This window comes from Bos javanicus, chromosome 9 (assembly GCF_032452875.1).
Source record: "Bos javanicus breed banteng chromosome 9, ARS-OSU_banteng_1.0, whole genome shotgun sequence".
Taxonomy (NCBI): Eukaryota; Metazoa; Chordata; class Mammalia; order Artiodactyla; family Bovidae; genus Bos; species Bos javanicus.
In genome coordinates this window covers 52,776,271-52,801,383 of record NC_083876.1, presented here as the reverse complement: position 1 = coordinate 52,801,383, position 25,113 = coordinate 52,776,271, and the positions used below count along the sequence as shown (strand labels likewise).

General features: G+C 40.3%; 1 protein-coding gene across 5 annotated transcripts in view; it reads left to right on the top strand.

Annotated features, from left to right (window-relative positions):
• KLHL32 (kelch like family member 32) overlaps positions 1-25,113 on the top strand; it is a 213,262-nt gene that overhangs the window by 36,652 nt on the left and 151,497 nt on the right. For all 5 annotated transcript variants that reach the window (XM_061427780.1, XM_061427778.1, XM_061427776.1 and 2 more), the window contains 2 exons: positions 1,427-1,514; positions 9,564-9,744. In XM_061427780.1, coding sequence (XP_061283764.1) covers positions 1,492-1,514; positions 9,564-9,744 — 204 coding nt within the window. In that variant the 5' untranslated portion in view covers positions 1,427-1,491. The remainder of the gene's footprint in view (positions 1-1,426; positions 1,515-9,563; positions 9,745-25,113) is intronic.

Below are 25,113 nucleotides of genomic sequence, written 5' to 3'. Positions count from 1 at the left end.
CATATTACTTTTTTAGATTCTACTTACAAGTGATATCATAGAGTATTTGTCTTTCTCTGACTTTACTTAGTATGGTGATCTCAAAGTCCATCCATGATGCTGCAAATGAGAAAATGTTTTTCTTTTTTATGGCTGAGTAATATTCTTTTATATACATACACATGCATACATATATGTATATATACTACATCTTATTTATCCATTCATCTGTTGATGGACCCTTAGGTTGCTCTCATGTCTTAGCTGTTATAAGTAGTGCTGCTATGAACATTGGGGTACATGTATCTTTTTGAATTAAGAGTTTTAGTATTTTAAGGACTCGCCGTACTGTTTTGCATAGTGGCTGCACCAATTTACATTCCCACCAATGGTATAGAAGTGTTCTCTTTTCTCCACACCCTCTCCAGGATATATTATTTGTAGACCTTTTGATGATGTCCCCTCTGATAGGTGTGAGGTGTCAGACAGGTACCTCATTGTAGTTTTGATTTGCATTACTCTAATAATTAGCAGTGTTGAGCATGTCTCATGTCCCTGTTGGCCATCCATGTATCTTCTTTGAAAAACTGGCAATTTCTGCCCATTTTGGATTGGTTGTTTGTCTTTTTGATATTGAACTGTATGAACTGTTCATGTATTTTGGAAATTAAGCCCTTGTCACATTGTTTGCAAATATTAATATTTTCTCTTAGTCCGAAGGTGATGTCTTTTCATTTGTTTATGGTTTCCTTTGCTGTGCAAAAGATTGTTTGATTAGGTCCCATATGTTTATTTTTGCTTTTATGTCTATAGTGAGTATTGTTTGGAAAGCCGGACTACCACGTGTACATCAATGAAGTTAAAACACTCCCTCACACCATAAACAAAAACAAACTCAGAATGGGTTAAAGACTGTCTATGGAATTCTCCAGGCAAGACTACTGGACTGGGTTGCCTTTTCCTTCTCCAGGGAATCTTCCTGACCCAGGGATTGAACCTAGGTCTCCTGCATTGCAGGCAGATTATTTACTGTTTGAACCACCAGGGAAGCCCCTAAATATAAGACATGACACCATAAAACTCCTAGAAGAGAACATAGGTAGAATGTTCTCTGACATAAATCGTAACTATTTTTTAAAGTCTTAATTTTTCCCTCTGGCCATCTGATGTTTTAATTTTTAATGTAACTCTTTAGCTATTTTTGGTTCTCAAATTTTAATTTTTTGTCCCTGAAATTCTAATAAGGTGAAAAAACTTTAAAACTTATAAGCATTCTGAAACCTTGACTATCACAAGAGCATTCAGTCAGATTGTTGTATCTTGTCTATAAGACTCTTCAAGATTTGAAAGTATTAGCATCATGAAGGCCCAGAGTATGTTTGTTTTTTTCTTTTTTTTTTTTTTGCATTTAAGTCACTGTGCTTTTCTTTCTTGTCTTTTCATTTAGCTGGAATGCTTGCCAGCTCCTCTGCGACCTTCTGAGGCTGAGACCCTGAGGAACCCAGCTGGAGAATGCCGTCTGAACGCTTCCTCAGGTGGGCACTGTAGGATACGTCTTGGCTTGGGGTGGTGAGCCTTGTGTGACTTGAAATCCTCCTACTGCAATGTCTAGGACCGAGCACAGGGAAGGCACTCAACAAGTATTGAAGGAATTAAAGCAAACCAGTCTGCGAGTGTGTGTGAATTTAGTTTGGTAGCACAAGGGCTAACCACTAAGATGTAATTACTGCCCAAACTTAGATATGTTTAATGGTTAAGTATTTCAAAGAATACTTTTTTATCCTTTTTATCTTTTCTTTATTTAGGATGCTAACCTCCCTCAAACTAACAGTATACATCCATAAAGATATATGATGTAATAAATAATCAGAAAACTACATATACATGACTATTGTCCCTTTTAAAGCAATCATTTGACATGTAGTTAGTATAAAAATATTAATGAGATGTTTTTGCATTGTTTTATTTCATACTGTGTCTTTGACATCCAGTGTACATTTTCTGCTTAGAGCCCATCTCAATTTGGACTGCGCATGTTCTACTCAGTAGCCACATGTAGCTAGTGGCTATTATATTGTACAGAGCAGGTTTAAGGAGTTCCCCAGAGGAAAGGGTATTGGGGTTGCCTTGCCGAAGACAGGTCACCCTCTACTCTCACTTGTAAATTTCAAGGTGGCAATATTGCTTCCATGGAAGACCTTTCCGAATTGTAGAATGACCTTCGAACCTGTATACCCTCGGAAAATGTGGCTCCTGTCTTATGTTTTGTTTGTTTGTTTGTTTAGTATTTTAGGAAGCTTTAGGAATATGTTTTTCCTTCCTTCTTCATCCATTCCTCTGTCGATGGATGTTTAGATCGCTTCCATGTTTTGGCTGTTGTAATCTGTGCGGCAGTGAACATTGGGGTGCGTGTATCCTTTCTGATCATGTTTTTTCCCAGATATATGCCCAGGAGTGGGATTGCAGGGACATATGGTAGCTCTGTTTTTAGTTTTTTAAGGAACCTTCCATACTGTGCTCTATAGTGTTCTGTACCAGTTTATATTCACACCAGCAATTTAGAAGGGTTCCCTTTTCTCCACACCCTCTCCAGTATTTTTTGTTTGTGGATTTTTTTTTTTATGATAGTCATTCTGGCTAGTGTGAGGTGATATCCCATTGTAGTTTTGATTTGCATTTCTCTGATAATTAGCAGTAGTGAACATCATTTCATGTGCCTGTTGGCCATCTGTATGTGTTCTTTGAAGAAGTATCTATTTAGGTCTTCTCTCTGACGTCATTTTTGGTTGGCACCAGGCTTGGAGGTGCTATTGGCATCTAGTGAGTAGAGGCCAGGGATCCTTCTAAACATCTTACAGTGCGCAGGATAATGCCCATAGCAAAAAACGTCAGGATGTCAGTTTCACTGGGGTTGAGAAACCCTGCTCTAGATCTGGCATCCAACCAATATAGCACATGGAAGGATATCATGGTATCGGTCTGCCACCACTAAGCAAAGTGTTATTTCTGGCTACCATGATCCATATGGATTCTTCTCCACATTATTTATTACTTTAAATTCACCATCTCTGACACTGTGATCCCACTGCCATCTGTCCTCCATAGCACCATCATCTCTGCGATGGACTTTCCGTCTCTGCTGCAACACAGACCTTCCTTTCCCCCCTTTCTAACTTTCCTGTGCCCTGTGGAGCTGTTGCACCGGGTCTTGATTGTGCTCCGCTGTGTCATCTCCCTCACCCTTTGAAGCTTTGAGCACCTCCTGCCTTCACTGGGCCCTGTCTTTGTCTGGGGCACCACTTGTTCTGTAGCGCTCTCAAGTGGTGGCCTTATTTTCTCAGTTCTCATGTACTTTATCGATGAGTAAAGAGCTTGTTGTCAACCTGGGGCATAGTTTTGCTTCTCAGTCTTTACTCCTTATGTTGGTTGTCTGAGAAAATGACAACAAAGACGGGCTCTTCTGAAGGTGGTGCTCGTCAACTCTTGCCTCCTCTCCTCCTCCCCACGTCAGCAGGGTGACTTCCTCTCATTCACTGTGCGCTTGGCGTTGGGCCGACAGTCTCCTCTTCACCACAAACCCTTTACTCCTTCCCGGTGCCTCCGTATTCACAGGGAGGATCTGCCTGACTCCATGGCCTTGGATCTTCTACCTGCGTGTAGCCTTCTCCCTCACCGAGCCACCTACTCCCGTGGTCACGCCATGGATCTTACATCCCCAGAACTTGCTCAGTTTCTGAAACCACTGCATCCGCCTTTTTATTCCTACCAGGACCTTCTCTCCTTCTAGCTTCCTGATTTACCTACCCTCATCATGGTGGTTCTTTGACCTCATTGCAGCGTCTCATTTAGTGGCCGGGCCACTCCACCAAATCCATCAATATTTTCCTTCTCTCATTTCCCTTCTTAACCAGTTTAGAATCTATTGCTCTTTTAAATCCTTAATTTCTCTTGCTCTCTGCATTTGCCTGACAAAACCCCAACCCAGATGATCCCAAATATCTGTGTTTTCATGCCTGCATTGTCCAGTGGAGGTTGGTTCCACTGAATGTTTAGATTCAGCAAGCAAAAAAATAAAATGCCCTAGGTTTTAATGCATGTTTCTGCTTCATTTATTTCTTCCCTCCTGCTACTCAAAAAGGAGTCCTTTCTCAAAACTGAGCCCAGCCCTGCTTCTGTGTTTTGAATCCTGTCTTTCTTATCTTCTCGGCAGCTTTTGACGGTTGTCTCTCATGTGTGTTCTGGAGACATAGCTGTGCTTCTGTCATTCTCTCCATCCAGATGATTTTTGCACCTCTAGCCAAGACCTCTTTCTGAGCTTCAGATCCTGCTCTAGGCCTGTGCTTGTCCTCAGGGTTCCAGCCGTGAGTATTCTATAGACTCGGTGTCAGGGCCTTGCTCCCTCCTGCCGCAGGATCAGAGCACTTGCTGTTCCTCTGCCTGTAAAACTCTGCTCTCCCCTTTGCCATGGTAACTTGTTCTCATCCTTCAGCCTACAGCTCCAGCATTACTTCATCAGAGAGGCTAGCTTATTTGATTAAAGTTTAACTACCTCACAAAACTGAGGGTTCTGTGAAGGCTGCTAAAGTGTTCATCTTATCTCCAGAACCTGGTATAATACCTGGCACAAGATAGTAAATGTTTGTGTGAATAAAGGAAGGAAGGAATGAAACAAGATTGTCCATTTATAAATACATTCCTTTCTGCATAGTCTTCATTATTTCTTGGTCATTTACTAAGCATATTGCATCTTCTTTGCTTATTATTTTGACCCTTACTATTGTTAGCATTAATTTAGAAGTATTTACAAATTGTAAAGTGTTCTATTAAAAATAAATTTAAGTTCCTTGGTGTTTTTTTTTTTTTTTAACAGCCTGTCCACTTCCCAGGTGGTGCTAATGGTAAAGAATCTGCCTGCCAGTGCAAGATATATAGAGACGTGGGTTCTATCCTTGGGTCGGGAAGATACCCTGGAGAAGGAAATGGCAGCCCACTCCAGTATTCATGGGATTCTGGGAAATCCCATGGACAGAAGAGGCTGGCAGGTTACAGTCAATGGGGTCTCAAAGAGTCCGACATGACTAAGCAACTAAGCTCCACTTAAATAAATAGGGTTCTTTTAATATTAATGTATTTAATTTGTATTAAAATAGTTTGACTGTAGAATGGAAGTGATTAGGGCACAGTTTATCAATAGACTGAACTGAGATAATCATGCATAATCCTAGTTCTGTTAGGTTTTTCTTGCCCAGTCCTTTTCTTTTTGGTGTAATCTGTTTAGGAAACGAGGATCTCTACAGTACTTGACTATTTGATATACAAGTATGCAACACCTTATTGGTAACCTCACTTGAAAACTACTTGCATATATTTTGTGTATCTAAATGCTAAGTAAACATTGATATGGAAACTGACTTGAATTTTTAAATTTGAATTTCAGATATTTAAAAACCAGATAACCATTCTGGAATTTATATATTATAAACTGAGTGACCTCAGTCAAAATTTATGCTATAAAAATGAGACTCAGAGATTTCTGTGATCAAAAATGTTCACTGTGAGCTTGAAGTGTGGTTTGTGATAATGCAGTGCTTCCCTGTGAGTGAGCTGTACCATGTTATGAACTTCGTGCTCTGCATTTGATTTTTTAATTTTTATCATCAATTTCAGAATGAAAGTTAAAGATTTAAAGTCATGAATAGTTCTGTTCCTTGAGATCTCATTTATTTATCTCCCTGTTACTGGATGCTACATTTGACCAATCAGATGGTTGCTCCCTGGCATCACTAAAAAGCAATTTCTTGCTCAGGGAGTCTGGGGCTTCCTGTGTTGTACCTGAGAGGGGTAGGGCCCTGTGAGAATCAAGAACAGCCAGACTCATCAGCAGCCTGATGGGGTGTCTGAAACCCTTATACAGTTCATGTGGAAAGACATGAGGAGCATATCCCCAGGGAACTTGTAGACTGTCCTGTAAAACCTTAGCATGAAGTATATATATCATTTAATCTTTTCAAACAGGCGTATTTTTTTAAAGTTAAAGGAAACTAGTAAAAAGGATTTTAACAAAATATTTTATTTAACCCAATATACCCTAGATGTTGTCATTTTGACATGTAATCAGTATAAAAATATTGAGATATTTTTGCATTCTTTTATTTAATTCTATATCTTTGACATCCAGTGTACATTTTCCATTTAGAGCCCATCTCAACTTGGACTGCCCACGTTTTACTCAGTAGCCACATGTGGCTAGTGCTGTTATATTGGACAGTGCAGGTTTAAGGAGTTCCTCAGAGAACAGGGTACTGTGGTTGCCTTGCCAAAGCCAGGTCACAGGTCACCCTCTGCACTCACTTGTGAATTTCAAGGTGGCAATATTGCTTCCATGGAAGACCTTTCCCAATTTTAGGATAACCTTCAAACCTATATACCCTTGGAAAATGTGGCTTCTGTCTTATGTTTTGTTTGCTTGTTTGTTTAGTATTTTAGGAAGTTTTAGGAATATGTTTTTCCTTCCTTGTTTCCCAAGGAATGGCAGGGCACTGCTCTAAGTTGGTAGTTTGCTAATTTGCAGAAGTTTGATGCCAAGGAAGCCATTTGCGGGCATATGTCTGCTCCCCACCCTAGTTCACAGATGGTGCATAACAGTCTTTGAGTCACCTCCTCCCTGGTTTATGAGTATTGGCTTTATCCTATGGACCTATGGCCTTGCAGCTGTGTTCCGTGGCTGCGTGTGCCTTCACACTTAAAGAGTTGAGGTCTTTTGCAGATTTACATCTTGAGAGTTGAGTGGGAAGTTCCTTTCAGAATACAGTACAATGACTTGTTGATTAATAGGCCTTTATTTCTTGCCAAATGTTGGAGTATTTGTTTGTGCTTTTAAGGATTCCTAACATATTGGTTCCAAAACATTTGGTATCTTGTGCCAAGTGTTGCCTTAAATATTTAGCATGCTGTTTTCTTTAAGCTCGAATATTTCAAGCCCAGCTGAATGATCCTGTGAAATTGTGCAGCATCCCAATTGTTTCAGAGCTGAGCCCTTAATTCTTGGCCAAATTTCAGTTTACAGCTACTCTTTCCCTGGCAAGATTTATTCTCTGTCAATGGATATCTGAAATGCAAACACTGATTCAGTCTTAATAATAAGGATGTGAATTGTGGCTCTGTATTTGGAAAAATGAGTAAGGAAACATTATAAGGCAATTATTTTAATATATTCTCCTGTTCCACTACAAATGAAATTTCAAAATACATTTATTTGGCATTTAAGGTATATTAAAAGGGAGAAAAGTTATGAGAGTTTCACATAAATGTTCTAAGATTATCATAATTAAAATCTATTTTCTCTCTCCAAACTTAATCATTGCAAAGATAAATGTTTTTGAAGCATGATTTCAGACATTTCTTATCACTATCTCATGTTATTATGCTAATGTGTATTATTTTTCAAAGATACTTTGATTTTGAGATTATGCACAATCTAAATATATAATTAATGTGGACTTTGTGATTTTTTTCCCCCTCTAGCATAGATTTTTGAGATCTTAGATGATCATTTTTTGCCTTTGTTTCAGGTTTTTTTGTTTGTTTGTTTTATTTTTTAAGCAGGAGGACAAATGGCATTATTATATTCATGGTAATAGATTCTCAAAATACCTGCTCTTGAGCCATCAGGTTTCTTATCTGTGAAAGACATATTATTACCTGCCTCATAGTGTTGTTATGAAGATTAAATGAATTAATAATGTAAATCACTAAGAATAATTCATGGAACATAGTAAGGACTTTGTGCTTGTGAAATGTATAAAAATGTCATCCTTTTAGGAAAGATTTTTCAAAGACTGTCTTAAAGCTTATTTAGCTGATATAATACTTCTATTACTACTCTGCCCCTTCATTTCTTTGAGCCATGCTAATTAACTCCATTCTAGCCTTTGCATAGCAATATGTAGAAGAGTTATTTATGCTTCCGAGCATGATTTTCAGTTACTGACTTTAAAAGTCTGCCTATAGCTAGAGATGCTAGATGAATATTTGATGACAGTAACCATTTCAAAACGCACTGCTGTATTTCAGCTGAAAATAATCCTCCCACCTTCCCACGAGAACTTACTATATCATCACCTCCTGTCAAATTTTTTTTCTTTCAGTAGTTCTGACATTTCTGAGGCTCCCCAGTCAAAAATGTCCAATAAAGCTTATTGGCAGCACTCTGGCGTTTTATGGGAAGCATTTGGTTTCCTTTAAGATAGTGATTTATGCTGAACTGTAATTTATCAGCCAGCTGGCACCACAGCCCTGTCAGATAAACCAGCCATGCAGGGTAGACTGGTGGTGACGCCTTGGTTCCCCTGAGCAGCTCTTTCACATTCAGAGGAAGGAACTGGACACAGGAGTTGTCAGATTGGGAGAGACAATCTCACCCATTCCTATGGCATCTTTACTCGACTTCAAGAAGAGTCCACAGGCCAGAAATAGAGCTTAATAGTTCCTGTTCTCAACTCCTCTTAGTCCAATGCCGATTCTGAGATTCCTAGAGCGCCATGGAAATTTTCATGTATCTAAGCTGGAATTGTTTATAACTATCTACAAATTCAGTTTGCATTTGGTGTTTATTAGCATCACTTCATCCTCTTTTAGGAAGATGTGGGGTTTCACCCAGGAGTTTTGAAAGGACATGCAATGAATATTTTAGGTTAGGGTTGGAAGTGAAGAGGAAAGCTTCACAATGAGTAAGTTGAGCAGTTGCGCAAAATAGAGCAGAAAATAGATGGCATTGTCGTTCGTAAGTCTAGTACAGTGACCACACATAGCTACTGGAGGCTAATAATACAGATGCAGTTCGCTTTCAGCCTTAAAGTTTTTCCTTACAATGGCATTTCTTTTGATGTACTCTTGGTGATGCATAATTTCCCAAGTTTAATAATAAGCTGCTACGGCTTAATTAATGCCCTTTTACATGAAGTGGTCACAGGCAGCCCTTTTTTACCCTACCCAACATTTGCTCGGTTTCATCTTATTTATTAATGGAGTATTGTGTCTTGTGAGGAGACATGGTGACTTCCTGTGTCTCTGGTGAGTCATATAGGTCCCTTGGATTTAGTGCTGGCTCAGTGCATGCCAGAGATAAGGTTCTGAGCTTGTGCTAACCTCACACAGGTGTTACAAAGCTAGAAAAGGAACCAGAGACTAGGAAGGGGGTCCCAGAGTGGGAGGAGTCACATGCATATGTACATACACATCCAGAGATGTGTGCCCAGAGGTACAATGCTGAGGAGACAGAGGTCCAGAAGCAGAGGTTTACAGGCCTGCAGATATGGGCCAATACACAGCCACGGATGGACACACAACAAACACAAATTCTGAAAGAGGGATAGTAGGAAAGGAAGAATTGCTGTGGGGGTGAGGAAAAGAGAGAACTAGAGACAAAGAAAGCAAGACGCCGGTGGAGCAAGAGATGGGGGTGCTAGGACGGCCACACTGTCACAGGCACTGGAATCCGCATTCCCTGAGTTGCTACGAGGGAGAGTGTGGGGGTGGCCGGGCTGCTGAGAGGAAGAACATTAACTTGCTCCCCCTCCCTACAGTATTCAAGAAATGTTGACAGGCCAGAGGCTCTGCCACTCGGAATCTCATAACGATAGCGTCCTGGCAGCGCTGAATCAGCAGAGAAGTGACGGCATCCTCTGCGACGTCACCCTGATTGCCGAGGAGCAGAAATTCCATGCTCACAAGGCCGTCCTAGCAGCCTGCAGTGACTACTTCCGGGTAAGTCAAGGAGTTTGTTATTTGTTTCTCTTAGGATATTATGCAAATAAACGGAGGATGACAGTTTTCCTGAACTGTGACATAGTCATCAGCCAATTAGGTAATTAGTCCTCAGAGTTGTGAATGTTGGGGGGCTTTCCTGGTCAGGCTGAGATTGGGATGCTGTTGGGATCCTCCTTGGACTGGACACCTGGATGGCCCTCCAGTGGAGAGCAGACCTCTCCTTTGCATCTTGAGCTGAGGAGTGTTCGACAGTTTACCACCATAAGGAAGTGTGGCATTGTAGTGTGCCGTAACAGGAGTGCAGGCCGGAGGCAGGGTATTTCTGCATTGAGGATCAGAAGGACAATCTGTGAAGCAATGTATTTTTTTAAAGTCCCTAAGTATATGTCATGTGTCTGATTTTTTTATTTTCTATGGGTGTTCTTGCTTTAGTGCTTTCCAACTCTGTGCTCCAGGGACAGAGATGCAATCAGCCCCATAAGCGGTACTTATGGTTGACATGTGGGTACCTGCTTCTCTGAGGATATGTTGTCTTGTTTAGTAGAACTTTAGATTTTTGTTTCTAGTGGCTAATGATACGTGATGATGTGTTTGTTGTTGTTATTTCGGAAGGTGAATGTATGGGATGGTTATAGCTAAATTTAATGTTATTTATTTAGTATTTTTTATGATTCAGGTCATAGACAAAGGACTTTAAATGCATATCTCATTTAATCTTCATAACAATCCATTTTATAAACATATACTATAAAAATCATTTTACATGTAAGGAAACTGAATCTCAGAGGTTAAGTAATTTGAGGTAACTCAGAGTTTAAGTAATAAGTCACACGGTTCAAAGTGGCAGATCTACAACTGAAATCCATGCCCGAGTCTTAACCAGCACTCTGTACTACCCCTAATGTGGGTAGAAAAAAGAAAATCATGACAATTATTAACCAGATTTTTTGAAATATTAAATTATGAATGTACATTATTTAATTGCTATTTAATTTTTTCAATCTTTTATCAGTTAACTAGTGAGTAGGTAATATTTTAAAAATATAATAGCATACAATCTTTTCCAATGTCTCAAAATGGTAAAGAAACCAACTCCAGCCTGGGCCAATTTGTTGGTTTGATTTGGGATTTTTTTTTTTTTTTTTTTTTGGCCACGGTGTATGGAATCTTAGTTCCCCAACCAGGAATCAAACCCATGCCCCTTGAAGTGGAAGCATGGAGTCTTAACCACCGGACCACCAGGAAAACCCCTGATTTGGAAATTTTCAGTAGTAATCTTGTTTTTTGATGTTTACGAGACAATATCAACTGTACACAACTGCCGATCAGCATTTAAAGAGAATTTTCAAAGATGCCAAATCATAAAAGAAAGATTTTTTTAAAAGTGTTTTAAATGTGGTGAAACCTAGTGATGTAGAGGATAAATATCTTAAATTAAACTTAAAATATCTATCTAAAGTTAAAAGTAGGGATTTAATTTCTAAACTGCAGAAATGAAGCAGTGTCTATAAAGTACCCTTCTGGTTTCATAAATATAATTTACATTTTATATACTTACATTATCAGGCAATACTCTTCCAGAAAGCTTATATTACTTGGAGGGCTTCTGAAACAAAATACTTTGGGTTGTTACATATAACTTGTGTACATTATATAATATGAGTTTTGTCATTTTATAGATCATAATATAGCCCTGTTGGTGCTTAGCTTTTTTCCTCCTTGATCTCTGTGGGTTGCGTTTTGAATTTAATTGGGGTTCAATTTTGTGCATGTGTATATATAAGAGAGAGAATGTGCAAGTGAGTGCATATGAGCCCCAAAGAGCACTTTGCTTATTGTTGGCATTTAACAATGTTTGCTGCTACTCCAAGTTTCTCTCTTTGCCACATTGCCCCTCATACTCTGACAGATCTTGCACAGAGTGCCTCCTTTAAAATACTGATGTTATAAAGCCTGTGAAGAAAGCTTTTTTATTCGCATCCTGCAGATACAGAACAGAGAAGGCACTGGCGACCCACTCCAGTACTCTTGCCTGGAAAATCCCATGGACGGAGGAGCCTGGTGGGCCGCAGTCCATGGGGTCGCTAAGAGTCGGACAAGACTCAGCAACTTCACTTTCACTTTTCACTTTCATGCACTGGAGAAGGAAATGGCAACCCACTCCAGTGTTCTTGCCTAGAGAATCCCAGGGACAGGGGGGCCTCGTGGGCTGCCGTCTATGGGGTCGCACGGAGTCGGACATGACTGAAGCGACTTAGCAGTAGCAGCAGCAGATACAGAAATTAAAGTTCAATATGTTTAAATAACTTGCCCAAGGACTGCCAGATACTAAGTAGGAGAGCTTATTTTCATCCATTGGAGCGTTTGTCTCTTTAAGTACCAAGTTGTACTTTTTCCTATATAATCCTGTGCCCTGCAGGATTCATACACAGTTCCTTCAATCTCAAGACCTGCTTGTGAGGTGAAATTTCAGTGCCTGTGTGGACATGAATTTGAGCAAACTCTGGGAGATAGTGGAGGACAGAGGAGCCTGGTATGCTGCAGTCCACAGGGTTGCAAAGAATCAGACACAATTTAGCGACTAAACGACGACAGTGTTCTGACATCTGGTGGATTATTTTGAAGCTAAATTGTTCTGATTCAGGAAATATGGGACAGCACGAGTGAGAAGACCCAACTTTTGATGTAAACTGTTTCTTTATATTGATCCGAGAGATGGTATCAGCTTTTCTGGCTTAAAATACAAATAATGAGTAGTTGAGCACAAACTACTGTGGTTTTCTGTAATCATCAACATTTTATTTATTTATTTATTTTTTCCCAACTACAATTTTATTTTATTTTTAAACTTTACAAAATTGTATTAGTTTTGCCAAATATCAAAATGAATCCGCCACAGGTATACATGTGTTCCCCATCCTGAACCCTCCTCCCTCCCTCCCCATACCATCCCTCTGGGTCGTCCCAGTGCACTAGCCCCAAGCATCCAGTATCGTGCATTGAACCTGGACTGGTAACTCGTTTCATACATGATATTTTACATGTTTCAATGCCATTCTCCCAAATCTTCCCACCCTCTCCCTCTCCCACAGAGTCCATAAGACTGTTCTATACATCAGTGTCTCTTTTGCTGTCTCGTACACAGGGTTATTGTTACCATCTTTCTAAATTCCATATATATGTGTTAGTATACTGTATTGGTGTTTTTCTTTCTGGCTTACTTCACTCTGTATAATAGGCTCCAGTTTCATCCACCTCATTAGAACTGATTCAAGAGATACGTGTACCCCAATGTTCATCGCAGCACTGTTTATAATAGCTAGGACATGGAAGCAACCTAGATATCCACCAGCAGATGAATGGATAAGAAAGCTGTGGTACATATACACAATGGAGTATTAATCATCAACATTTTAAATGAAAGAGTTGAAGCACATTCTTCAGCCAAGTAATAAAGTCTTCTTTTTTTAAAAAAATGTTTAGGCTTAATAGCAGCATAACATGGCATTAATCAAAAGCTATAACTGTGTCAGACCAAGGGCACCTTTTATAAGAGTAAAGCAACAGTGGAAGGAAGAAAAGGAAGAATGCAAAAGTCAGATCTGAGTTTGAAGATAGCGGGAGGGAGTGTATCTCCCTGTTGACCATTGTTTCCCACAATCCCTGACAAATAGCCCATGCTATTCTAATTATTATTGTTGTTATTATTGTTGTTATTCACCTTCTTTCACTTTTATTCTTTGATATAGGCCAAGTCCTCTGACTTCTGTGAACCTAAGGTTTTTTAATCTGTCAATTGGTGGTCATAAAGCATAACTCTCAGAATAGATTGATATAGAGATCCAAAAGTGATAAGGTCTGTAATACACTCAGTGATGTATCTGATGCACAGCAGACCTTCAACAAACATTCTCTGTTTAATTTGGAATTCCTGGTCGGTCTGCCTGGCCACTTGTGGGAAGAGAAGACTGCTCACCATTAGTCTTACCTGGCTTCAGACTCCCTCACATTTTGATGGGTCAGAATAGCCTTTTGGATTCATCCTTTCCTGTCTTAGGGCTCCCCTGGTGGCTCAGTTGGTAAAGAGTCTGCCTGCAATGCAGGAGACTCGGGTTCAATCCTTGGATTGGGAAGATCCCCTGGAGAAGGAAAAGGCAACCCACTCCAGTTTTCTTGCCTGGAGAATTCCATGGACAGAGGAGCCTCCAGGCTACCGTCCATGGGGTCACAAAGAGTCAGACACAACTGAGTGATGCATCTGGGCCATAGTGTTTCCCATCTTGTCATTTTCTGAATCTGAGACCTGCCTTCTTACTTAGAACATTCTACTAGCCATTTAACTTTTTCCTCCTCCAGTTGTCCCTTGGCAAACCGTTGTGCGGATGACTGTGTGATGAACTTCCACTGCCCTGCTCAGGTCCTCTGGAGATCCTCCACGGCGTGTCTGCCAGGCCCCAGGAGTGGCCTCTGTGCTGTGTTATTATCATTCATCCTCATCTGTTCATTTGATCTTGAGGCCGTAACTGTTCTCCAAACACTCTATTCCTCCTAAGGGCTTTTCCACCTCTCAGCCTTGCTGATTACCATTCCCTCTGCCTTAATTTCCTACTCACCTCTAGTCTACCTTCTGTCTTCAAAGATTTATCACAATCAACAAGTGTGATGTCCTCCACAGAGCCTTATCCTGTGCACTCTCTGCCACTTCACTTAATTCATACAGAATGTCCTCTTTTCTGAAGGCTTAAAACTATAGCTTGTCTTCCTCAAGGAATAAAAGGTCAGCAAGAACGAAAGGGCAACCTAATGAGTTAATACCCAAAATATATAAGGAGCTCATACAACTTAATACCAAAAAGCCAAATACTATGATTAAAAAATAGGCAAGAGATATTAGTAGACATTTCCCAAAGAAGATACACAACTGGCCAACAGGCATATGAGCCTGAACAGGTACATGCTTCACATCACTAATCAGGGAAAACCACAGTGAGAAATTGCCTCACAGCTGCTAGGATGGCTATTACTGAAACAAGAGATAAAAAATGTTGGTGAAAATGCAGAGAAAAGGAAGCCCAATACACTGTCGGTGGGAATGTGAATTGGTACAGCCACTATAGAAACCATCAGATCAGATCAGATCAGTCGCTCAGTCGTGTTCAACTCTTTGCGACCCCATAAATCGCAGCACGCCAGGCCTCCCTGTCCATCACCAACTCCCGGAGTTCACTCAGACTCACGTCCATTGAGTCAGCAATGCCATCCAGCCATCTCATCCTCTGTCATCCCCTTCTCCTCCTGCCCCCAATCCCTCCCAGCATCAGAGTCTTCTCCAATGAGTCAACTCTTCGCATGAGGTGGCCAAAGTACTGGAGTTTCAGCTTTAGCATCATTCCCTCCAAAGAAATCCCAGGGCTGATCTCCTTCAGAATGGACTGGTTGGATCTCCTTGCAGTCCAAGGGACTCTCAAGAGTCTTCTCCAACACCACAGTTCAAAAGCATCAATTCTTCAGTGCTCAGCCTTCTTCACAGTCCAACTCTCACATCCATACATGACCACAGGAAAAACCATAGCCTTGACAAGTTGGACCTTTGTTGGCAAAGTAATGTCTCTGCTTTTGAATATGCTATCTAGGTTGGTCATAACTTTCCTTCCAAGGAGTAAGCGTCTTTTAATTTCATGGCCAGAATCACCATCTGCAGTGATTTTGGAGCCCAGAAAAATAAAGTCTGACACTGTTTCCACTGTTTCCCCATCTATTTCCCGTGAAGTGGTGGGACCAGATGCCATGATCTTCGTTTTCTGAATGTTGAGCTTTAAGCCAACTTTTTCACTCTCCACTTTCACTTTCATCAAGAGGCTTTTTAGTTCCTCTTCACTTTCTGCCATAAGGGTGGTGTCATCTGCATATCTGAGGTTATTGATATTTCTCCCGGCAATCTTGATTCCAGCTTGTGCTTCTTCCAGTCCAGCGTTTCTCATGATGTACTCTGCATATAAGTTAAATAAACAGGGTGACAATATACAGCCTTGACAAACTCCTTTTCTTATTTGGAACCAGTCTGTTGCTCATTTCCAGTTCTAACTGTTGCTTCCTGACCTGCATAACAAATTTCTCAAGAGGCAGGTCAGGTGGTCTGGTATTCCCATCTCTTGAAGAATTTTCCACAGTTTATTGTGATCCACACAGTCAAAGGCTTTGGCATAGTCAATAAAGCAGAAATTGATGTTTTTCTGGAACTCTCTTGCTTTTTCTATGATCCAGCAGATGTTGGCAATTTGATCTCTGGTTCCTCTGCCTTTTCTAAAACCAGCTTGAACATCAGGAAGTTCACAGTTCACATATTGCTGAAGCCTGGCTTGGAGAATTTTGAGCATTACTTTACTAGCGTGTAGTTTCTCACAAAAATTAAAAATAGAAGGCTAACATGTGATCCAGCAATCCCGCGTCTGGGTATATTTCAAAAGGAGATGAAATGAGAATCTCAAAGAGATATCTGCACTCCCAAGTTCACTGCAGCCTTATTCATAATAGCTGAGCTGTGGGAACAACCCAAGTGTTTGTCCATGGATGAATGGATAGAGAATATGTGGCGTATGTGTGTGTCTCTGTGTTTGATGGGACATTATTTACTCATGAGAAATAAGGAAATCCTGCCATTTGCAACAACATGGATGATTCATGAGAACATTAAGTGAAATAAGTCAGAGAAACACAAATATGGTATGATCTTACTTATAGAAACAGAATAGAATGGTGGTTTTCAGGGGCTGTGGAGTAGGTAAAATGGGGAGATGTTGGCAAAGGGCACAGACTTCCAGTTGTATGATGAGTAACTTCTGGGGATTCTGCTATGCAGCAGGGTGACTATAGTTAATAATACTATATTGTAGACTTGAAAGTTGCTGGAAGAGTAGCTCTTAGAAGTGCTTAGTACACACGCAAGTTAACTATATAAAGTGATGGATGTGTTAACTAACCTTATTGTGGCAATCATTTCAGAGTATAAAAGTGTATCAAATCATGGACATTGTATACCTTAACCTTACACAATGTGATATGTCTGAGTATATACTGACTATACACCGAGTTATATCTCAGTAAAGCTGAGTTATATACTGAGTATACACTGAGTTATATCTCAGTAAAGCTGGAAATTTGTTTTTAAAGGAATTGAAGCTGATGTGTCATGTGCTCCAGTGCCTTTCACCAGTGATATCTCTGAGAGTGACTGACTAGCTGAAGACTAGTGAGGTCATCAAAGCACTGTTGAACAGAATTAAATGAGGAAGTACTGAACCAGAGGTAGCGAGAGGAATTGGAGCCTTGTGATCTGGAGTGTGTGTAAAAAATGGAGGTGAGTCAGCCTCTCCCCCTCTACCCTGTGGCAGTCCTGGGCTATGGGCCACTCTGCAGCTTCTGGAGGCTGTTGTTTAACATTTGCTGTCTCCAGCTTCAGTCTCCATGAATGCCTATACTTTCTGGCCAAGGAAACATATGTCTTGACTGTCTAACATAGCTTTGCATATGTGATGGCAAAGTGATTCAAATATGACATTTTGGAGAGTTAAATATTTGAGCATCATTTTTCACTAGACCCTCAGCGTGCTCTGCCTATATAATTTTTAGTTTTGAGAGATGAGGAAAAGCCCTTGATAATGAAAAAAAAAATCTGTTTTCCCTATATTTTTATAATCATACTCTCCAGTCGCTATTTGATTACAATGGCACTAAAGACTATTAAATAAGTATATGATATATAATTACAATTTTTTTTTTTAATTCAGTGAGCTTTTCTTACATACCTACTCTTTTCTAGATGCAGAATGAATTAATAGTCTGGTAAGAGATACAGACAGGTGACCAAATAACACAGTGTAATTAATTATATCAATGATTTGCATGGTGTTGGAGGGCTTGAAACTTGTTTTAAATCCATCTGCCTCACACCCATTATATGTACTATCTGTTTAACACATTAGTTCATGTTATTTCTTAAGCTGGTTTCCTATAAAGATTTTAGGGTAATAGCACTGCTGACATTAAAACATATAAATGAGGGAATTCCCCCGTGGTCCAGTGGTTAGTTCCATGCCTCCACTACATGGGTTTGATCCCTGGTCCAGGAATGAAGATTCTGGAAAGCCTTGAAGCAGGATAAAACAAAACCAAATTGTTGGGCTCATGTTGTCTCTTATTTGGTTGTTTTAGAGACTCTTCATGAACAGTTCTGATTTTCAGAAATCCTGTATGAGACATACTGTGTTTATCACACTGAGGATAAACAGCATCATTCTGTTGACACTTACGTTGCTTCTGGCTGCCAAGCCTGTAGCCTTGTGCCTTTATTCCTTGCCCATTCGTGAGCTTTCCTCACTGACTCTGTGAGCTCTCAGTGTTTCCAGTAAACTGTCTTTTTGCTTAAACAAATAAAATTAAGAATAAAATTGAATGTACCTGGAATACTGTCAATGCTACCTGTATAAATACTTAAGGACTTTGCATAGTCCGTTTTTGTCTTTTGTTCAGTCACCCCTGCCGCAGCGGGTTGTCTTCTGGGAACCTTCTGAGCAGTCTCTGGGCTCCATGCTGTAATGAGGATTCACTCTTTTGAGCCACAGGACTGTTGTCACAATCTGATTAGTACAGTCCTTAAAAATTAATTGTTAGCTAGGAGTAATTTAAAACTAACCTCCTTTTCAGAAAAAAAATGAATAAAAATAATAGTAAAATAACCCTCAAATCCTTGAGTACATATAGTAATTATTTTTAGTGTATCTTTTTGATGGTTACTGTAAACATGTAAATATCTACTACTGTCCTAAAGAGCAAAGCATTATTGTACAGTTTTTTAACTGGGTGCTTGAATATCTCTAAAATTAAATCCCATGATGTTCAGTATTTTCCATAGTCAGGTTACACTGGCCTGGCCTGTGATTAATTACCTTGCTTTAGGCCAAATGAGTACTGTGGAGTTCTGTGGTTATTGGGTGTTGATGCTGAAACAGCAGCCTTGCTAATTCTTGCATATTTGCACACTGCTGTGTTCTTTCCTTGATATCTGCATTTTGTGTATCAATCACAGATGCACCAGAATATCATTTTCATAGTACATTTGACTTATGCATTGTATGGTAAAATCATTATTGTTTTTCATCAAATGAATACTGTTTTAACAAGGGAATATTATTTGCCCATGGGAAAGAAGGAAGTCCTGCAATTTGTGACATGGATAAACCTTGATGGTATTATGCAAAGTGAATGTACATCACGGTGCCTACAGTTAACAAGACTGTATTGGAGACTTAAAAGTTGCTAAGAGAGTAGATCTTAATAGTTACCACCCACACTCAAAAAGGCGTGTGGTGATGTGAGATGATAAATGTGTTCTGTTCAGTTTAGTCGCTCAGGCGTGTCTAACTCTTTGTGACCCCATGAACCGCAGCATGCCAGGCCTCCCAGTCCATCACCAACTCCTGAAGTCTACTCAAACCCAATAAATGTGTTAACTAACCTTATCGTGGGAACTGTTTCACAAGATACACGTTATCACCAAGATTGACATCCAGGAATTTACCACGTATGTTTTCTTCTAGGTTATTGACAGTTTTGCCATGAAAGGATGTTGAATTTTGTCAGATGCTTTTTCTGCATCCACTGAGATGATTATATGGTTTTTATCTTTAGTTTTGTTAATGTGGTGTGTCACATTTAATCTACATATGACAAACTATCCTTGTATCTCAGGAATAAATCCCACTTGATCATGGTGTGTGATCATTTTAATATGCACTTGAATTTGATTTGCTGATATTTTCTTGAGAATTTTTGCATCTATATTGATTAAGGTTGTTGGCCTGTATTTTTCATTCCTTGTAGTGTCCTTATTTGGATATCAGGATAAGAATTGCCTTATAAAATAAGTTGGGGATTATTGTCGCCTCTTCAGTGTTTTGTAAGAGTTTGAAAAGAATTGGCATTCATTCTTCCTTACATGTTTGGTAGAATTCACTGTGGAAACCATCTGGTCCTGGACTTTTCTTTGTTGACATTTTTTTGATTACTGATTCAATCTCTTTGTTTGTAATTGGTCAATTCAGACTCTATTTCTTCATAACTCAGTCTTGGTAAATTGTATTTCTAGAAATTTATCCATTTATTCTAGCTTATCCAATTTGTTGGTACTATTAAACTACTATAGTTATTTATAGTAGTCTCTTATGGTCCTTTGTATTTCATGGTACAGCTATAATGTCTCCTCTTTCATTCCTAATTATATAAAGTATGGTCCCACCATACAATGAAATATTATTCAGTGACAAAAAAAAATGAGCTATCAAGCCATGAAAATACAGGAATGAACCTCAGATGCGTATGACTAAGTAAAAGAAGCCAATCCGAAAGGTGCATAGCTATTTGACTCCAACTGTGTGGCATTTTGGAAAAGGAAGAACTATGGAAACAGTGAAAAGATGAGTTGTGCCAGGGCCTGGAGGGGGGATATATGGATGAAGCATAGGTGATTTTGGAGGCAGTGAAATTTATCAGTATGGTATGATAATGGTAGATGTAGGTCATTAATACATTTTTCAGATTCACAGAATGTACAGCACTAACAATGACCCTTAATGTAAATTGTGGGCTTTGGTTGATAATGACATGTCAGTGTCACTTCATCAGTTTTGCCGCACTAGCATGGTAATATTGGTGGGAACGGGTTATGTGGAATTCTCTGTACTCTCTGCTCAGTTTAACTGTAAAGCTAAAACTGGTCTAAAAATAGTTCTTTTAATTAATTTTTAGTTATTAACTTTTAATGAAAAAATATATTACAGATATGTCACTGCTTTCTGATAATTGTTCTGTTGTTTTCAGGGAAGACGACCTCCCAATTCTATTTTTTTGGCATTGAGTGAACAATTAGGCTGTGAAAATGAAATGTACCCCTTTCAGGAATAGGCAGCTTTCGTCCAATAAGTCATGATTCTAAGGTTAGCAGGATTGGGTTTAAGATGGTGAGCTGCACTCTGGAGGTGATCTGACTTGTTCTTCCGTTAAAGGGCGTCACCATCCTCTGCACAGTGTGCTGAGCAGCTTTAGGCACAGGATGTTGTACTGACCGCCTCAAGAGGATTGTGCAAGTTCCAGTCTGAGTTCACGCTAGAAGGCAGAAGACTGATGCCCCAGCTCAAAGACAGACAGCAAGAATTCTTTCTAATGCAGACCTTTTTATTCCATGCAGACTTTCAACTGATTAGATGAGGCCCACTCTCGTTGGGGAGGGCCATTTGCTTTACTCAGTCTACCAATTCAAACATTAATCTCTCCTGAGACAGCTTCACTGCCTACCCATACATAATGCTTTACTTGGGAATCCTGTGACCCAGTCAGGTTAACACTGTGACCACCTTGTAGGCTCTTGTTAGGGTTTGGTTTTTACTTCAGTGAGGTGGGAAGTGCTTGGACAGTTTTGACAGAGATGTAACATGACTTGACCTCTGTTTTGCAAAGGTGATTCTCCAGTTTCTGTCAGGAGATGAGAGTGGATGTAAGGTGGTGGCTTATCCTGCGATAGTGGGGCTGGAGGTGGTGAGGACTAGTGGAGGCATTTTGAAGGAAGTTCAGTTCAGTTGCTCAGTCGTGTCCGACTCTTTGTGACCCCATGAAATGTAGCATGTCAGGCCTCCCTGTCCATCACCAGCTCCCAGAGTCCACCCAAACCCATGTCCACTGAGTCGGTGAAGAGCCCGGGGAATTTGATGAGGAACTGGTCTTGGAGTGTGAGAGAAAGAGAAGTGTTGAGGCTGATTCCAAGGCATTTGTGTAAGGCATTGGAGGGCTGAAATAGTCTTTACTGTGATTAGGAAGATTGTGAAAAGACTAGTTTTGCAGCCATTTGGTGATGGTGACGACAAAGTACAGGCTTTACCACATGTTATCTGGTAGTTGTGCACATACGGTCTCGCCCACCAGGTGGAGGCTTTTGTGAAGGGAAAGGTTTTGGTCCTCGTCATAGGATCTTGTTAACTTCAGGGCAGTTTCTCACACATGGCTTGTGCTCACTGAGCACTTGAAAATGAATATATGAACTTTGCTACAGGTGGGTTGCAATGTAAGTGCCTTCTGGAGTCAGGCAGAGTAGCTATAGAGTTGTCTTTCTATAGTGGTGGTGGGTTTTGTACAGATTAGAAGTAGGATATTATCTTGGTAATGAAATCATGCAAAGGTCTCGAGTCTCTATGGAACCCGAACATCGAGCAGATGGTATTTTTATGTATACGACATTGTGCCTGGCCAAGAGCTGGGCCACAGGTGCTCACTGGAAGCCTCCTCGTCTGATGGGGGCCAAGCATGCACACTTCAACAAGAAAAGGAGTGCACCAAACCAGTACAGTGCTGCCAGGACTCAGAGTAATAGTGATAACGCTTACCAATTCTTGAAACAGCCATTTAGGTAGATGTTCTTATTCGTGGTTAAAACACCAGGCTCACTCCAGTAATGACTGCATAGCTTCATCTCTTTGAGTGTCCACTACCTGGGGGAAAAACTGAATTTTTTTCAGTCTCCTGTATTACCTAGCAAAGTATCTTGAGCATAGCAACACAGTGAATGTTTTTGCAGAATAAATGGGTGAAGAAATGAATTATTTTGAAGGATGGAGAAACGTTGGTATGTAGTTAGCTGGGAGACTTCTTGGAACAGGAGGCTCTTACCTATACAGTAAGGACTACCCTGGTGGCTCAGATGGTAAAGCATCTGTGCCTATGATGTGGCAGACCCAGGTTCTATCCCTGGGTCGGGAAGATCCTCTGGAGAAGGCAGTGGCAACCCACTCCAGTACTCTTGCCTGGAACATCCCTTGGACAGAGGTGCGTGGTCCATGGGGTCACAAAGAGTAGGACACGACTGAGTGACTTCACGTTTCTTTTTCACCCATACAGTGAGGTCCCAGGAGTGCTTTCCAGCCTTGGGTAGCACTAAGGTGATTGTGGAGGTGAGGGCAAACAGAAGAAATCATGGTAGTGCTTCTTGTTTTGTGGCGACTGTTGCACCAGTGAGTTACTCATTCAGTCTTGTTTGATTGTGACATCATCCAGGTGTGACAGCTATTTCCACCTACCCGAAAGAAAGTTAAGACTGAAAACGCTGGGGAAGTGTCCTGAAGTCCTGTGGTTATTGAGTTGTGGAGCAGCAGTGCAGAGCCAAGACTGGCGTTTGTTTTATCACGTTGTTTACACCACGTGGCAAATGGTGCCCCGTCCCCTTCCCTCCACCGGCAGGTGAGAGGAGAGGCCTGCCACGAGCTGTGTTCCTTCGGTTCCCTGGAAGTCACACCAGGGAACTAGTCACACTTGTCCAGGGAGCTGCCTGAACTTCTTGAGGCCGCTGTGCTCGCAGGTCCCTGACATGACTCAGATGTTCCTGGTTGCCTCTAATGATTTCACTTTTTAAGGTTTCACATCAAAACTTCATTTAAAAAAAAAAAATGTCATACAGCTTAACAGCAAAAGAGAATGTATTTTTGTATTCCAGTAAGGAACTCACATTTTTATAAGAATTATAGAGTCAATACAGTTTTAGACAAAACCAATCTGATTTATAACTGCTTTCTTCAAATATTTTCTGACTGTATATGTCCTTGTGCAAACAACTTTATCTCTAAGTCTCATTTTTTCTCCTCCAGTTGTGAAAGTATGAATTTTCACTGACTTCATGGGTCTGATGTGGAAATTAAATGAGATCATAAATCTCATGTGCAGACCAGGGGTCTGAAACATCCTGGGTGCTAAATTGATGGTTTACTGGTATTAATGTTAGTTTTTTTTTCCAAGCAGAGGAGAGCAGTTTTTGTTTTTAAACTGAAGATTCTGTTAAAAAAGAAGGCTTATATTAAGACTATGCAGCAAAGATAATTTTTGCCAGTATTGTCTGTTTCTTAGATTTTAATGTTTCTTTTATATAGAATTTATTTTTCCCAAGGCAATACTCTTGAGTTCTAACTCATCAGTCTTTTGAAATGCTCCAAGGCACCCCAGATTTTCTTCACAGTTAATTTTCTTAGGATTTGCCAGGCATGGGTTGCTTTTGCTCTAATTTACAATCCAGGATACTTGTAAACATAATTTTGAATGTTTGCAAAGTTTTTTTTTATGGGATTAAAAGGAATGCAAGTGAAATGTTCCTTTGCTTCATGTTTTATGAAAGTGGAATTTGTGTGTATGTTTTGTTGTTGGAGTGTGTTTACTGTTTTGAACAGACTTTGTTTTCCACTTTGAATTCCTTGTTTGATAGAAGTGGGATGAGCTGCTGGATGGTAGAAAAGAGGCTGCATATATTTCATGCTCACACCTCCCCAGTATTGTATGATTTCACATACTAAAAGTATGTAAGGGATTTCTTGACCTTTATCCTAGTATCTTAAAACTGTATACAGAGATTAGCTTTTGGGGGTAATTTACATTCCTCATCTAAGAGCATTGATACCCTTTCTGGGGACTGAGGGGCGTTGTCAGTCCGAGAGCTTCATGCACAGGCTGCTGTGTCACCAGCCTGTAGACTGTGAGGACTTCTGTTCAGCCTTCTACAGAGAAAGGCAAAAGAAACAAGCTAGGATGGCCCCATCAGGCTACTGGATTTTCTCCCTTAACTTTGGAGCAGAAAGGATTGGGGACTGTTTTTTTTGTTTGTTTCTTTGTTTGTTTGTTTGTTTTTTAAGCGAGCAGAGTCGCACAGGACTGAGCGACTTTTACTTCGCTTAATAGGAAAATATAGAATGCCCTAGGTCATGCTCCTGGCTCGTTCAGTTCAGTCATTCAGTCATGTCCAACTCTTTGCGACCCCATGAATTGCAGCACACCAGGCCTTCCTGTCCATCACCAACTCCCAGAGTTCACCCAAACCCATGTCTATCGAGTTGGTGATGCCATCCAGCCATCTCATCCTCTGTCATCCCCTTCTCCTCCTGCCCCCAATCCCTCCCAGCATCAGAGTCTTTTCCAATGAGTCAACTCTTTGCATGAGGTGGCCAAAGTACTGGAGTTTCAGCTTTAGCATCATTCCTTCCAAAGAACACCCAGGGCTGATCTCCTTCAGAATGGACTGGTTGGATCTCCTTGCAGTCCAAGGGACTCTCAAGAGTCTTCTCCAACACCACAGTTCAAAAGCATCAATTCTTTGGTGCTCAGCCTTCTTCACAGTCCAACTCTCACATCTGTACATAACTACTGGAAAAACGATAGCCTTGACTAGATGAACCTTTGTTGGCAAAGTAATGTCTCTGCTTTTGAATATGCTGTCTAGGTTGGTCATAACTTTCCTTCCAAGGAGTGAGTGTCTTTTAATTTCATGGCTGCGGTCACCATCTG